The sequence below is a fragment of the Gavia stellata genome, chromosome 2 (genome assembly GCF_030936135.1).
Source record: "Gavia stellata isolate bGavSte3 chromosome 2, bGavSte3.hap2, whole genome shotgun sequence".
NCBI classification, from domain to species: domain Eukaryota; kingdom Metazoa; phylum Chordata; class Aves; order Gaviiformes; family Gaviidae; genus Gavia; species Gavia stellata.
In genome coordinates this window covers 21505508-21522125 of record NC_082595.1, presented here as the reverse complement: position 1 = coordinate 21522125, position 16618 = coordinate 21505508, and the positions used below count along the sequence as shown (strand labels likewise).

General features: G+C 36.7%; 1 protein-coding gene across 1 annotated transcript in view; it reads left to right on the top strand.

Annotated features, from left to right (window-relative positions):
* The window catches only part of BIRC6 (baculoviral IAP repeat containing 6), a 193425-nt gene that overhangs the window by 22560 nt on the left and 154247 nt on the right, over positions 1-16618 (top strand). Inside the window, exons 6-11 of the mRNA XM_059835694.1 lie at positions 600-682; positions 1879-2101; positions 2202-2362; positions 4259-4317; positions 5645-7039; positions 16170-16319. Coding sequence (XP_059691677.1) covers positions 600-682; positions 1879-2101; positions 2202-2362; positions 4259-4317; positions 5645-7039; positions 16170-16319 — 2071 coding nt within the window. The remainder of the gene's footprint in view (positions 1-599; positions 683-1878; positions 2102-2201; positions 2363-4258; positions 4318-5644; positions 7040-16169; positions 16320-16618) is intronic.

The window sequence follows — 16618 nt, the reverse complement described above, 5'->3', positions numbered from 1 at the left end:
AGAAATGCAGGGAATTCATATGTTAGAATTGCTTCTGCATATTCCTAAGCATACCTTGGTGACTTGAAATGTGGTCATGAAAATGCTAAATTTTAAAAGAATGGAAATTTCCATCCTTTTTCCTCTGTCACTTTAGCTAGTAACAACTATTATTTGCAGAGGAGTGATATAAAATGCTTTATATTCCAGCAGATTGAAGGCATAATACGAAATATTTGTTTAACCTATGTTTTTCCAAGCATGCAGATGTACAGTTATTCTGTTGAGGCTCTAAATTTTTTGAACCCTGTGAACGTTTTCCAAAGAAAAAAAAGGCTTAGAAGTGATGCTGGGTTCTGTTCTATGTGTATATGATTTTTATCCAGTGGCTTGCACAGATGTCGGTTCTGAATCTCTTCTGTAGTAATGTGGTGTATCCTTTTTTTTTTTTTTAAATGTGAAATAACTGCCGCTTTATAATACATAATCTGTGGCCTTTTATACATTTGATGTGGTGCTTTGCTATGTCACTAGAAGAAGGAGAGGACTTGATCACCCAGTTAAAGTATTTCATAGTACATAGCTATATAAATTCCAAGTGTTTCTTCTTATATTTATAGCCTGCTTCATCAGGAGATGACAGAGCCATGTGCTTTACCTGTAGTGTGTGTTTGGTATGCTGGGAGCCTACAGATGAACCTTGGTGAGTTTAATGATGTTTGGATTAGATTTACTTTTGTGCCAAAGAGGTTAGAAACCTTTGGAGGACAAAGATCAACGTTATCTCAATAGGATTTCTGCTGAGTTTAGGGAGTGTCACTGACAAGAATGGATTTCCAGAATGAGTCAATGAGACAAATCACAAAATAATTCCCTGTACTATGTCAAATTTCTGTATAACACTAAACCCAAGAAATTGTAGTTGGTTTATTTCTTAATTCTGATTTGCTGTTTCATTTCAAATTGTTCCATGGCAAAGATGGCAGCCAACATTTCTTTGCAGAGATCTAAACTCAATCCTCTGTATGATTGTGACTAGAACACTGTTTTGTTTTTTTTTTTTAAATTCTTAAATTGCAATGGCCATGCAGTGCTTATTTGCCTTTTATGTAAAGTTGCAAGATCCATTACTAGTTTCCTGAATCATCTAAAATTGTGCATAGTGACAGAATTGCAGGACGTTATATTGATTTGAAGAGTTCTTAACATAATTTTTGTCTTGATTATTTGGTAATTTGTAATCGTTATAACACATAAGATTCCTGACTTGCTGGAAACTTTCCTCTGTAATATTATCTCCATCATCCTTGTCTTCTCTTTTTCCTTGTTAGTTTCCAGACGTTTTGTAGTAGTGTAATTGCTCTTTGCCATGTCTCTGCCTTAGGTATATATTGAGATCAGAAGGTTTTTTTCATGCTGCTTCGTCAATGTGTCATTCAGGACTGTTTTCAATTTTGATTTTTGTAAGCGTGGATAGAACTAAAGCTAGGACATTTCTTCATCTTACTAAGGTTACTTACAATAATATAACATTGGAATTCTAATGTACGGTCTGTAGAATTTAATCTTTGCTTTTCTTCATGAGGGCTTGATGGGCTACTGCCTATAGAACAATTATTTTTTTTTTAAAATGGATTTATTATATTAAGATCACTGTGTGTAGATTCCTCCATTTGAATATGAATATCCGTTAAGTGATCAAAGGCTTTAATATAGTCTGCTATTAAGAAACAGCAGGGAAAGCTGCGTTAGTAACTTCAGAACTCTCATGTATGGTTGACTGCAGTACAGTTCACAGTTCCGTTTCAGTGTCACTTCAAGGGCTGAGTTTGTATATGATGTGTATATTTTTCACAGTAAGAAATCAATGTTTGCTATGTTTGTTTTTAATATGGAAAGGTCTGAACATGAGAGACATTCCCCAAACTGCCCATTTGTCAAGGGTGAGCACACTCAGAATGTACCTCTTTCAGTCACACTGGCAACAAGTCCAGCACAATTTCCCTGCACAGATGGCACTGACAGAATAGCCTGCTTTGGATCTGGAAGTTGCCCTCATTTTCTAGCTGCTGCAACAAAACGAGGAAAGATCTGCATATGGGATGTTTCCAAACTTATGAAGGTATACAATATAAACAACCAGTTTTTCTTAACTAATTACTGATTAAGCATATCTTGATTTAAATCAAAGACCTCTTCTTTTTTTTGTTGTTATTTCTCAGGTCCACTTAAAATTTGAGATCAATGCATATGATCCAGCGATTGTGCAGCAACTTATGTTATCAGGAGAACAGAGCTCAGGGGTTGACTCAAGGAGACCAACACTAGCATGGCTAGAAGATTCATCTAGCTGCTCAGATATACCAAAATTAGAAGGAGACAGGTATGCCGATCTACAAAATTAGAAATATGAAATGCTGCTGTGTAAGTGGTAGACGCCGTATAGTTAAGTCATGCTTTGTGAAACATAAGATTGTTAAGATTTTTGTTTTTCATGGAGATAATTTTTTTTAATCACTGTGTATCTGTACACAATTCAACACTTAAAAAAAAAAAATCTAAATTTCTATCTTTAAAGCCAGTTCCATTTTATTCCTGCTGTTTCAGTTTTTATACTCCACTAACAGAGAGATACCAAATCTCATTGCTGCCCTGTGCTGATGTTCCAGTGGCAGAGAAAAAGGAGAAAGGAATATAAGTTTTGAAACAGCTTTTCATTTTAGTTATGGATTATGCATTTCAGGTTTTGAAAGTAAAGGCTACTCATGGACTTCTGGAATATGCTTTTCTCCGTAATTTCTGGTTATGTCATTCTGAAAATAAATTATGTGGATGTGCTAGGAATTGCTTTCATTTTGTACCTTTAACACATGCATACAGACTTTAAACAATTAGACAGTCATGTCGCAAGCTTGATAAGCTAGAGGGTATGCCAGTGCTTAGAAAGTGTCATGTGAGAAAAAGCAGTGTTCTTTCATTTCTGCTGTCTACAGTCTGTTACTGGAAACTCCTTTCTCATATTACCAAAACTCAAACAAAAGAGTGAATAATTGTTGGAAGACTCAAGACAAAAGATGTTTGGGGGGAGTCTGGCTAGTTTTCTGAATGTTTCTTCTTAAACTTCAGCATCACGGGAAGTAACACTACTGCTACATGCACAGGAAAGTAAATCTTTGGTTTTAAGCTTGGTGTGATTCCTACAGTACTGCAGAGCAAATATGAAGCTTGCTTTTCAGAAGAGGGTATGTAGAAACGTGGGCAACATTGGAGTGTGGGGCCTAACAGCCGCTGGGGTCTAGACTTTTACTGTAGCTTTAGGGCTGTAAACTCCTTGAGAGTTAAAGAATTAAGCCAATTTTAAGAGCTGGTTAAAGGATGGTACGATCAGTACAATCATACTGCTCAGAACTAATCATCTTTCACTTCACTTAATCTATATGAAATTTACTGTCACTTTTCCACTCAAAGGGAAGCTGGATGAGAATCAAAGTATTGAATTGTCATCTTGTTGTGAAGTGAAGGTTGATCAGGTTTGAGCCAAAAAAGATCTGTTTCTTGGGTGTAAGGAGGAAGCATCCAGTTGAAATTTGGGGATCCGACTTGGTACTGTGAGTAGTTATACCTGAAGCTGCAAAGGCACAACAGGTCTTCCTGCGTGTAAAGAGCCTGTAATAGGAAATTGTTTTTTATATTGGAAAAGCCAGATGCGTAACATCTTCATATATTCTTAGAACTACTGAAGGACCTGTTTCTCTTGAAGGGGTATCTTGAACAGAATCTGCTCTTATGAAAAAACGATTCATTTGGTAGTATTTTTAAAAGTGACACACTGTTCATACACCCTTTCTGTACTAGCTAAAAAATGGCCTTGATAGAATTGAAGACCAGTCTGGCAGCTCCACCATTCAGAGGCTATTTTGAAGAACTTTGAAGGTGTCATCAGTTTTTAAAGGTTTTGTTTGTCTGATTTTGGTTTTTGTGGAAATATTCCTGAGAAATGGCTTTCATTTTAATTCCATTTATGTCTGAATTGTTGGGAATACAACAGTAGAATGAGGCAGACGGAAAGCTGGTCTACTGGTTTGATGTTGGAGGAAAAAAATCTTTATATTGTTGGTGTCTGTGACTAACTCATCAATGGATGTACAGTGCTGACTAAAAGAAATGCCAGGTTATAATAGACATTTTATTTTTTACTAATTTTTTAAAAAAAGTTAATTAAAGATAAGAATGCAGCTACAGCATCCATGGCATCATTCATGCATTTTTTTTTTTTCAGTGATGACCTACTGGAGGATTCAGACAGTGAAGAGCATTCCAGATCGGAATCTGTGACAGGTAGGTTATATCTGATCCATCTAATAGTTTAGAGGTCAGGAGGGAAATTGTTCTTCTTGGGCTTTTAAAAAAACCTGTCAAAAGCAAAAGATATTATATTCACTGTATTAGAAAAAACAAAAAAGATTGACCTTGAAAGCAATGCCAATATTTAAGTCACTGTTTGTGTGGTGGAGAGATTACATACAGGAGAAAGGAAAAACCCTACTTTGTTGGTTAATAAATGTCTTATTTGACAACAAGCATTGCTTATCTTGCTGTCAATAAAACACACAAACCAAGTTAAAAGAAATTACTTAGAACGGGAACAAATTACAGCTGTACAAAACTCTTCAAATTCAGGGGATTGCCAGAGAGAGTTCCTGTATCTTGGTTGTTTCCCTGTGGGTATATTTCTCTTCCTGAATAAAGATTTCATATGGAAGCATAGCAGTGCTATGCATGATGTTCTTGTGTTGTTTTCTTAAAGGCTGAATTAAATTTTGATGAGAGAGAGGATCACATGCTTATTTGCCGTAATGCAGTTTACATCTTTGAGTAAGGATCTGCAAGTGGGGAAAAAAAGAACATGTGCATGTGCATACACACAAGGAAATAGACTTGAGATGTAAAAAGGATTTTTTTCAACAAAAGCATTAGCAAAGATGGTTTTCTGTCATTTATGCTTAAATCACCTCTTTTAAGCTGGGTTCATACGGTGTCCTTTGTAGTCTTTTAAATCTCTATATTACCTAGTTGAACTCTTCTGATTCATTGTTAATTCTTGCAGCACTGTTTAATTTGATCAGGCTATCTCTTTTAAGTTTTTACTGAGTTTTGTTTTATAATAGTTTGAGGTAGTCTGCTACGTGGTGGGAAGTATCAAGTTTTAGAGTAAAATGACATGTTTTTCAACTAAGACTGTAGAATGAATATGCAGAATTGCAGATTTTTGATGGTACTGGATTGTCTAGGAAGGAAGGGGAATAATATATGGCAGAACATGAATTGAGTTGATTAGATTGGTTGGATTTCAGTATGGTGGTCTAGCCTAAGTAGAATAATTGGTAGAAAGTTAATGCTGTTTACTGTGAGACTTGTTACAAAGGCTAATGTCCTATTTTCAGTCTTGTTGATAAAATTAGGAGAACAGTTAGTCTACATGGAAGGAATGTTTCTGGGCCTCTTATTGTTTCTTGACTATAAAATCTTGAACATACAGAATGTTTTAACATATTGAAACTGTAGAGCGGTGACTTTTTGCTTAATTATAAGGATAAGTCCATAATATATGCAAATGATGCCTTTTTTTTGAACATATAGTATGTTAAACATTTTTGTTTTAAAGGGCATACATCACAAAAAGAAACTATGGAAGTCAGCCTTGATATAACAGCTCTCAGCATTCTTCAGCAACCTGAAAAACTTCAGTGGGAGATTGTTGCAAATGTTCTGGAAGACACGGTTAAGGATCTAGAAGAACTTGGGGCAAATCCCTGTTTGGCCAACTGTAAGAGTGAAAAGATGAAGGAAAAACATCTAGAACAACACAACATTCCCTTTCCTTGTTTATTAGCTGGAGGTCTATTAACATACAAATCACCTGCTACCTCTCCTGTTAGCAGTAACTCTCAGAGGTCACTGGATGGCTTAAGTAGGACTCGAGGTGAGAGTGTCTCGGAACAGGGCTCAACTGACAATGAATCCTGCACTAATTCAGAACTGAATTCCCCTCTGGTAAGGAGGACTTTACCTGTATTGCTGCTATACAGCATTAAGGAGTCTGATGAAAAAGCAGGAAAACTATTTTCACAGATGAACAATATTATGAGTAAAAGTATGCATGATGATGGTTTTACAGTTCCACAGATCATTGAAATGGAGCTGGACAGTCAGGAACAGTTGCTGTTACAGGATCCCCCTGTGACTTACATTCAGCAGTTTGCAGATGCTGCAGCCAACCTAACTTCTCCGGACTCGGACAAGTGGAGCTCTATGGTTCCCAAGCCTGGGACTTTGGTTCAGTGCCTGCGTCTGCCAAAGTTTGCAGAGGAGGAGAACCTGTGTGTAGATTCAATCACTCCTTGTGCAGATGGAGTTCATTTGTTAGTAGGACTGCGGACTTGTCCTGTCGAATCTCTGAGTGCAATAAATCAAGTAGAGGCCTTGAATAATTTAAATAAATTAAACTCGGCACTGTGTAATAGAAGGAAGGGGGAACTAGAATCAAGTCTTGCTGTAGTGAATGGCACGAGTATTGATGTAATCCAACGTGAGTCACCAGCAGATGTACCAACTCCTTTAATAATTCAACCTGAACAGAGAAGTGTTAGTGGTGGATACCTAGTGCTTTATAAGATGAATTATGCCACTAGAATAGTTACTCTAGAGGAGGAACCAGTAAAAATCCAGCATATCAAAGATCCCCAAGACACAATTACCTCAATGATTTTGCTCCCACCAGATATATTGGATAATCGAGAGGATGACTGTGAGGAGCCTGTAGAGGAAATACAATTAACTTCTAAAAATGGCAGTGGGAGAGAGAGAAGATCTGAGATCTCTACTCTTGGGCACCTGGTAATAACTACTCAGGGAGGATATGTAAAAATACTAGATCTTTCGACCTTTGAAATTCTGGCCAAAGTGGAGCCACCTAGAAAAGAGGGCACTGAGGAACCAGATATGTTTGTCTCTGTGATATACTGTTCGGGCACAGACAGATTATGTGCATGCACCAAAGGTAAGACTTTTCTTTAAAAATTTTTTTTTAATGCTTGATTTGACTGTATTTGGATTATATTATAGAATGTGAGAGTCTAAGTTTCAAAATAGTATTAGGCAAATTCCATTGAATTTATGTACAGTTCAATTCTGTTATAGGGAGCATGGACTCCAGTTAATTCCTCATCTTAAATGTAGATTTTAATCTCTAAAATGGGAGTGACTCTTGGGTATGTCCAGTGTACCAGTAAATTTGTTCTTGTAGAGGCACAGATTTTCTTAAATCCAAAAAAATAGAAGTCATTCTTGTATGTAATTAGATCCATGTTTCAGAAAAATGTCTCCTGTCTGTAATAGGCAATATTCAAGACGGTAGAGAAGATAACAATTTTATACCTTATTCCAGTGATCAGTTGTATCTTCTTTCAGATAGGGCTGCTGGTTCTGCTTCTGCCTTTTGCAATTGGGATTACACTTTCTTGAGCAGGAGAGCCAGACTATCCATGCAGGATTGTTAAATCTGTTTCAAAACGAACACTAAGACATTTTGGGGGAAAGGGGCAGGTAGGAGGGGAGTGTAACTCAAGTCCAGGCAACTGCTACTTTGTAGAAGTCCCTAAACCACCACATACCTCCCCGCTTCCTTGTGTCACATTGGGGCAGTGGAAGCAGGTCTAGCTGTCATCCAGCTGAGTTCCTCCATGTACAAATGTCTCATTTAGTTCTCCTGCACTTGAATGCAGGTCTGGTGGGAACGCTTAGCGTCTCAGAGGAGCTGAGCTGGTGGGATGGTTCACACACTTCAGATTAACTCCCACCAATATCATGTTGAACTTTATCTCTACTAGAAGAATTTAAATTGACGCATTTCCTCCTTTCATGATGGTGTCATGTTGATTACACAGTCCTTCTATGAGCTGTTGTTAAATTCAAATCAGATTTACCTGTTATTTCCAACAGATAAAGTCAAGCTTATTGTAAAAATCTCATGTCTGTTAAGGGCCCTGTGTTTATCACTTACCTACCAAGAGTTTTAGCAGTGGAGGTTGTAGATTTGCTTTTTTATATGGATGAAAAATTGCATGTTAGCAACTAGTATTGATGTTTGCAGATTCACAATGGAAACATTCATATTTACTAAACTGTTCTCTTTTCGTAACTGCTTTTGAAGAAATGTCTATTAAACTGTTTTAGCTTTATTTAATAATGCATGCTTTTTCCTAGTTAAAATTGGAACTCTAACTGAAAGTTTAATTGCCTTTGAAAACTGTTAGTATATCATATCCATGTCATAATATTTTTACCTATACTTTGCTAATCAAATTGCAATCTAATTTAAAAAAAACCAAACCTTGCTAAGGTTTTTTTACAGAATTGTGCTACTATTAATTTCTTTCTTACATCATACCTATGCTGTCTGTCTTGTTTTTTAAGAGTAATGATAAAAGTTAAAGGGCTTATTGTTACTGTGCACAGTACTTTCCCATCCAGTGTTAGCGTGTATGTTAATTATATTCTTGTAGCATTTGGTATTATCTAAACCTGTTTTGGGACCCTGAGTGTAAGATATGCACATCTGTTGAGTTGGGAGCATTTACTCTGTGTGTGTAGGAGTATTTGTCTCTTCTGCCTAGATAACCACCACCTCTGTTACTGACTGGGGAATACTTCATCTTCCTCATAATAGACAAGCATATCATTCTGCTTTTTCAGTAAATATCTCTGTATTTTTTCCTGCCTGAGAGTGTTATAATATCCATATAGTAATTTATAAATAGCTTTGCTTGACTTCCTTTGTTCTTCGTGCCTTTAAGATGACTGAGATTTTGGTTTTTTTCTTCTGTAGTCCTATATGCCACAGGTATCCCTCTGCCCTCAGGTTTCCTCTTTTGAATATAGTACTTGGATAACTCTTAGTTTATTTTTTTTTATTCATTGATTATTCTTATCTTTCATTTGCACCCACTGCACCTCTGTTTGGAACTTGATTTTTCTGCTCTGCAACCAAATTAGAATGAACTTCAGAATTCATTGTTTTCATTGTTTGAATGTCTTCAGAAGCTTTCAATTTCTATTCCTTTTTTAACTTTTCAGTTACTTCTCCTGGTATAATTTTTCTCACTTTTGAGAAATTAAGTCCAAAGCCATCATAAATATTTAGGGACCAATGTCCATTAGAAGTCTGGATTTCAGGGTCTGATACTAGATATCTCTGAAGCCTCAGAGTCCTAATGTTTGTGCCAAAATATGAAGCTTTGTAAAGAATTACTTGATCTTAAATATTTATAACTAACTGTACTGCATAAAACTGAGGAATACTGAAAGAAAAAACAAATCAAAAAGCTCAACTATTGATACAACTTTTTTATCCTATGTCTTACTGTACATTTGAATAACTTGTAAGGAATAGGTTTTGCATAATTTTTGTTGTGTTGAATCATAATCATCCTTTAATCTTTTTGTTGTAAGTGGATAAAATTGCTTGCTTATCTGCTAGGTGGCTGAAGATTTATTTTTTAATTATTATTATTATTTTTTCTTAAATGCAGTTTTGTTAGGCTTCTTCCAAAATCACTTTGAGGTCTTTGCTCCTCTGTATTTACTGCCACGTATCGGATGGTGCCTGCAGTCTGACAGTGTTAGGAAGATATGTGTTGAAAGTAGAGTAGCTATATTCACTGATGTATTCAACATTAATCCTTCTAGCAAGTAGCTTGTAGTGCAGAGACATAAGTGAAAATGTTAAGTAGAAGATTTGGAACCTATACGCACTGGAAATGCTTGCATGTTGTTGGAAAACTATTCAAGAATATAAGCTGAGCAGTATATTCTTTCTTGTTTACTTGCTTGAATGGTGGGAGTAGGCAAAGAGGTACTTTAATGTCTGAAAGTTTTGGATGTAGAATAGCCTTTTTTTTTTTCTGCTGCTCCTGCTTGTTGACATATTATTTTCATTGGTAGATCATATAATGTTTCCCATAGCTATATTTAAGATATAACTGAAAAGAAACCTCTGTGTGAATGGGTCTTTCAGGTTTTGAGTGGTTTTATGTAAAGATGTTTTAGACCTGCATTTGACATCATCCATCTTTGTGAGCTGGGAATAATTATTCTTATCCCGCTTCAAAATGTTACCTCTTGGTGTCAGCTTCAGGTGCTTCTCTGTTTGTGCAAGGATTACCTGCAGTTGACCTCTGGGAGGAAGTGTGCAAGTGTATTCTTGGTTCCAGTTCTGTTAAGCAAACATAGTGGACTTTAGTCTTCTTCTATTTTGCTTTCTTCTCTTCCCCTTGGCCAAGGTAGACTATAGTTAATATCCCTATTAGTAGTGCTTTGTGTGTTATCATATGGGGGTTTTAAATGTTTTGTCTTGTGTTATTAATATAAAACAGCTTAAGTTCTGCTTTTGTAGCATCCAAAAAAAGTAAATTCTTTATTATAAAATGATGTAGTAGGCTGACAGGTATTGTTTTTGAATAGGGTTACAGCTGTAGGGTGGTCTTCTGATGATATTTGAAGCCTCTTATCTGGTGTTTAAGAGGATCAGATACAGTTTGTATTGGGTCCATAAATTTCCAGAGCTACAGTTGTCACCGCCTTCTTTATATCTTAGTTTTCATCTAGTTATATTTCTTTTTTTAACTTGCAGTCCTACCAAAAAATACTTAAGAAAATTGTCCACAGTATACATTCTACTTTTTTCTTTTGTTGGATTTGTTTTGAATTGTTTCCTTAGTTTAGCTGCGTAGCTGTGTTTGCTATTCAGGCCATTTTGTTGACCTTTACTTTAGAATATGGAATGAGCTGGAAATATCTGAAATGTTCCTGTTTTATCTAACATAAAGGTGCAAATCTCTGCTTCTATTTTGTTTTGGCAGTTTTGAAAATTGTGCGTACTTGTGTTTCTGTGAGTATTTTTAAAAAGATCATTAAGAATTGTCAATTTTCTGCCTTTCGCTGCTGCTGCTCTTCTCCCTTGTCAAGTTATGAACTTCAGTGTCTGAAGCTCTCTCTGAAGAACTATTATAGAGTAGGAAAGTGAGGTGGCATTTCAAGCAAATGCTACAAGAAGTGGAAAAGTTCATGGTGGTGAAGCAGGTACTTCCCTGCCAGACTGACTGATTGAGTAGGTGTTAAAATCTGTATGATCTGTTTGAGTGCTTGAGTTCCTTCTAGTGAGAGAAGCATTCCTGGATTGTGCTCACCTGAAACTTGCAATCTAATTCTTTCACAAATCTAGTTTCTGAATGTCTGTGTTGAATGAAGGTTTTACAGTAAATCATTTTCCTGCTGAGTCCTGTTGAAAATGTTAGTATTTGTCTTTGCGTTACATCTAGCAAAAAATTGCTCAACAGAAAGTCCATTTGGAAGTGGTTCTTCAGTAGTTCCCTAAATTCATTTGGTTTAGTTATTATTTGGAAGTAGTTTGGGGAAAAGCAGGGGAAAAGAAGTAGTTTTTCTACTTGTTTTCATCATAAGAAAGAACTCCAGTGCTTTTTCGTTTTAGCAGTTTTCTTTTCTGCCTATATTGCTTCAGAGCTGACAGACAAAAAGACCCAGCTCTAATGGAAGTTCCATAATCAGCTTCTCGCACATGGTGATTCCTAGATCACACTGGATCAGTTCTTTTGGATATTGTCTATTTCTGAATTAGTCAGAGTTGGAAGCTGTAAAAGAAGACCACGAACACTGAATGTAACCCGTAATGTACATTTGTATCTTACTGATTGTTTTACACTTTCATTTATAAGCACTTTTTTCTTTAGGTGTCTGTTTTGTGATTATTCTTTTTTTAATGTTCTTTTCTATGTACATAATTCTCCTAAATTCTTGCCTGCAGTATTACATTATAATAAGAGTTTATCTAGTCACTCCCCTTTGTTGGAGAAAGTGTGTTTTTTCAGACTGGAGTTTCATATGTCAAAAGTGAGTTGTCTATGCTAATATTTCTTGTTGCAAGCCTGGCAGAACTGGATGGTACTTGCATACATTTGAGAATTAATTCCCCCAAGTCTTGTCCCTTTCAATTATAACAGTTTTCTTGCTCCTGAGTTGTATATAGTGTATTAATTACTCTCTGCAGGGCTTTTTCTGGTTTTGTTTGGATATCACTTGTCTCTTCCATGTCTTCCATGTCATTAGGCTTTGACAGCCTTGCATACTGGTGTATTTGAAGTTCAGGAATCAATTTAGTGTTTTCAGTTTTCTAACTTCATAGGCAATGGGGTCTAATGGAATTGGGGAGAGGTCGAGTTTTTTCCACATCAGAATTAGTGTTGGAAGTGATGCTAAGAGATCACTTCAAGTAAGGATCAATTACACTTACCCATTCAGAAGTAGAGTACTGATCAGCCTGTTTTCAAAGATCTTCAACATGGAGATTTAACAGCCTACTCACAAAATTTCTTCTACTGCGTGCTGTCCTTGATGATGATTTGGTTTTTTTTCTAGTGTTTAGCCTGTATCATCTTTGCTGATTGGAGTCGCTACTGTCCTTTATGAAGATGACAAAGACATTGCTTCAAAAAAGGAGGGGAAGACAGTTAATTTAGGTACTGTCCTCCTCCAACCATTTATTTTCTTAAGCTGAATTTATCCAATCCTTTTAAACTTTCCTCAGGGACTTAGAAAGAAAAAAACCCCTTACTTTCCCCTCCCAAAGGATCTGCTCAAGTCAGTCCACATGCTTCTTGATGTCATACCCAAAACTAGGCCCAGTAATCGTACAGATGTCTTTGAATGGAACAGAAGAATTCTTTAGCAGCTCTGCAGTTTGTACATACCGTGTGTGCATATACATATAGGATGTTTGCACTTTTGAGCAGGAAATTTAATCAGGTTTATCTTCTGACCCACAAGAGCCTCTTTTACAGAACTGCTGGCTAGCTGATTTTTTTTTCATCCCATAATAGCGCATTTAATTATTTCTTGCTAGGCATAGTAACTTTCACTTGTCCCTATTCAATTGCATTCTATTTTTTCATAAGCTGGGATGGAATTTTACAGCTGAAATCTCCAAGAACAGTGTAAATTCTGTTGGAGTGAGGTTTTGGGGAAGCTTTCTTGAGGACACTTTTCAAGTGTTCTGAACTAGTATGTTTAGAGCTAACCCTTTCTGTACAGCCCAGTGGTGAGACAAGGAGGACTGTAAGTTGTTTAGTGGATAGTTTCCTGTGGTATGGCTTTGTTTTCTTAATTCCTTTAACTATTTGGGTATCGTTCGACTATGTCCTTGTGTTGTGATTTGCTATTGACAATTGTGTCACTCTTCCAGACTCCTGCCAGAGTGCAGGATATGTTCAGGATACGGAAAACTTCACCAGATTGGCTTTGACTGCAGTAGCTTAGTCTCTGACATGTTCTCTAACTTGTGCCAATGCTCCTTTCCTGGAACCAAAAACTGTTTTGCAAGAAGGAAGCTTGGGATTTATTTGGTTGTATTTATGATTCTTATGTTCTGTTTGTATAACCCACCAGGTTCTTGAGTCCAAGCAAATTACAGATTTTAAATACAATTCAGAATTAAATTAACGATGTTTTGAATGTGTTACCTGTTATTTTCAGGAAGTATAATGCTGCTGGTTTCCAATTATTCTCCCGTGTGTTCACTGAGTAAGTCAGTGTCAGCTTTCATATCTTCTTGGTAGTGCAACAGAAGCATTTATCGCCTCTGTCAAAGTGATACAAGCAGAGAAGTCTTCAGATAAACTACTGCTTATGATGTTTGCTACCTGGCTAGAATGAGAAAGCACCAGATGAGTCACTGTTTCAGCCTAGTAGTGCATACCATGAGCCAGAAGTAATGCCAAAAAAAAAAAAAAAAAAGGGAAAAAAAAAATATAGTATTGACTTTTGCACAGATTTTTTTTTTTTCCTGGCACCTGACTGTAGCAACTGTGGTATCTTTGAAATGAAGTAATTAAGCATGCATCATCAGAAAGGTTGTCTTTGGATGTTGTATGAGAGCAAATGCCTCCTTTGTGATACAGAAGCAAAGCCACCTGCAGGGTTTTGGAAAGTGTGCATAAGCACTAATAATTTTATAGGCTAATACTGTATAACTGAAGTTCATGATAAACTTCTTTACAGAAGCTTTTTAAAAACAAGTATGAGGAAGTGAGATATCTCAAGTTTAGCACAGAATTTTTTTTGGAAGACTGCTGGAGTCTTTCAGGAATGCAGGGATTGTGACTCTCTTCTTCTTGTAGTATGGATAAAATCGTAAGGATGTGTTTTGCTGCTGTTAATTAGTGACAGAAACTTTGTTTGAGAACCAAGGTTTTGTTTCTTTAACACCAAACTCTACCCAACCGTCTACAGAATAAGTGAGACCTTGGCATAACTTTGCCTTAGAAAACCCCACAACTTCCTGAAGTTCTTCAGCGTTTCTCCTGCTGTGAGCCGTAAAACTGGCAGATGGTGCAAGTCAGTATATTGAACTTCCGTTGCATGAGGATGTACTTATTTCCAGGGCAGGAGATTATCTGGTTTTGATCGTTAGATCATTCTGATCATTGATCTTTTGAGCAGTAAACAGAATGGGAAACAAACTGAGGTTTGGCTTATTACCACATGAAGCTGTCAAGGTTTGTGTGTTCTAATGTGTTCCTAATTATCTTTGTTTGTGGAAAATTGCTCATTTGTGAGCTGTTTAATTTCAAGGAAACTCATTGTGAGTGTTATTTGCTAGAACTATTTTTTTTCCCCTTCACTCATGGGATCTACTTGGGATGTACTGTTCTGCACCGGGAGTGGGTGGGTTGGGGCTGAGAGAGGGGTGGTACAGGCTTCTTACTGGATGTCAGTGAGAAAGGCCCCACCAACAAATGGCTTAATGGCTTAATGAAATAGCTGTTTTAATAAGACAGAATAAAAAGAGAAATATAGACAGTGAGAAAATCTCACATCCCTTCAGATACTGGGAGCCCTGCTTCCGTGCGCATCACCGAGACCCCAGGTGGGTTTTCCTTTTTGGTCATTTGAGCTATTATTTTCCTCTTTTTATTCTCTCTTGTTAAAACAGCTGTTTCATTAAGTCATTTGTTGTCACGCCTTTCTTATTGAGATCCAGAAAGAACACCTGTACCAGCTCTCTCTGTGCCTTTCATGCATCTTCTCTCTGTGCCTCTCACACTTGCTGTCTGCCTTGCTGTGCCTCTCTATTGCTCTCTGTTTCGCTCCCCTCACAGTGCCGAACATGTACCTGCTGATTATGCTTTTATCTTGGGTTTTTGTTATGTATATTATCTCAAGTTTGTTTGTTTCAGACTACCTGGATAATTTGCATAACAAAGTTTGTCATAACATTTGTCAGATGCTGAAGGACAGTCTGTAATCAATTTTCAGAAAAACTACGGAAGGCCTACCCTAGCATTTTCCTTTCTATTTAAATCCTACTGATCAGGATTTTTGTAACTTCTGAAACTGTTAACAGCCCTTCCTCTTCCCCCAGCCTTATGTAAAATTGAGCAGTCCTTCTTGGTGACTTCTCTGTAAATGACGGAATTCATCTATGTATATCTGCAGTGGTGTATAATGGGCAACTCTCTTGAATGATTTCAAGCTTCCATCAAAACATTGTGTCTATTGAAAATTTTGGACCTGCTTTTTTGACTGTTGACCTGATCAGTGTTGTAATTCCAGGTTTCATGAAATAATGTGAAGAATCCCTTAGGAGAGTTCAGTGGGGAAGTGATTTTTTTAATTCTCAAATACTGAACTTTAAAAGGAAATTTATGCAACCTGTACAAATGAGGTCGTGTAGGCTTTCAGTTGACATGTTGTAATATTTTCTGTTTAAAAGCATGATTTGGATTATGGAAAGTGTCATAATGGTTATGATTTTGGGTTTCTATTGAGGTTCCCTTAGCTAATTTCCTTTCAGCCCCGCTACCCCCTAATATTTTTTTTTTCCTTTGATGCCATTCACAACTGGAGTCAGTGATTTTGTAGTTCTGTTTTGCATTTACCTTGAAAAAATTTGTAGTAGTAAAGCGAAATGAGTATTCCTGTATAATCTTACTGGTTTCAGATCCTGCATGATTACTGCCGTAATTGCATAGCTCTTCAACTACAAGCCTGTCTTGTGAGTTGAATTTAGCTGTATGCCTTTCTAAACTTTCATATTTTGTTGTCCATGATGATTTTAGGTGGAGAACTTCATTTCCTTCAGATTGGAGGGACCTGCGATGACATAGATGAAGCTGATATACTCGTAGATGGATCCCTTTCCAAAAGCGTAGAACAGTCATCAGAAGGCACCAAGCCCTTATCTAACCCTTCTAGCCCAGGCATTACAGGTAAATTGCACATGTTTAAATGTATCGTAAGAAAAAATGCTTTTGTAATTTTTGGAACTTGCATATTAAGATGATACTGATTTATTTAATAGCATGCTGCTTTATACTTTTTTTGCTGCTCGAAGTTGGAGTTCTGTAGTTGCTGTATGTCTATCACTGGTTATGTACAACCATAACATTTTAGCAGTTCCTGATTTAAAAAAAAATTCCCTTTTGTATAACTGATTGTTTTTCCAATCTCTGCATGTTATTTTAAGTGTGGCAGACAGAGGAAAAACGGGTAATTGTGCATGCACTGA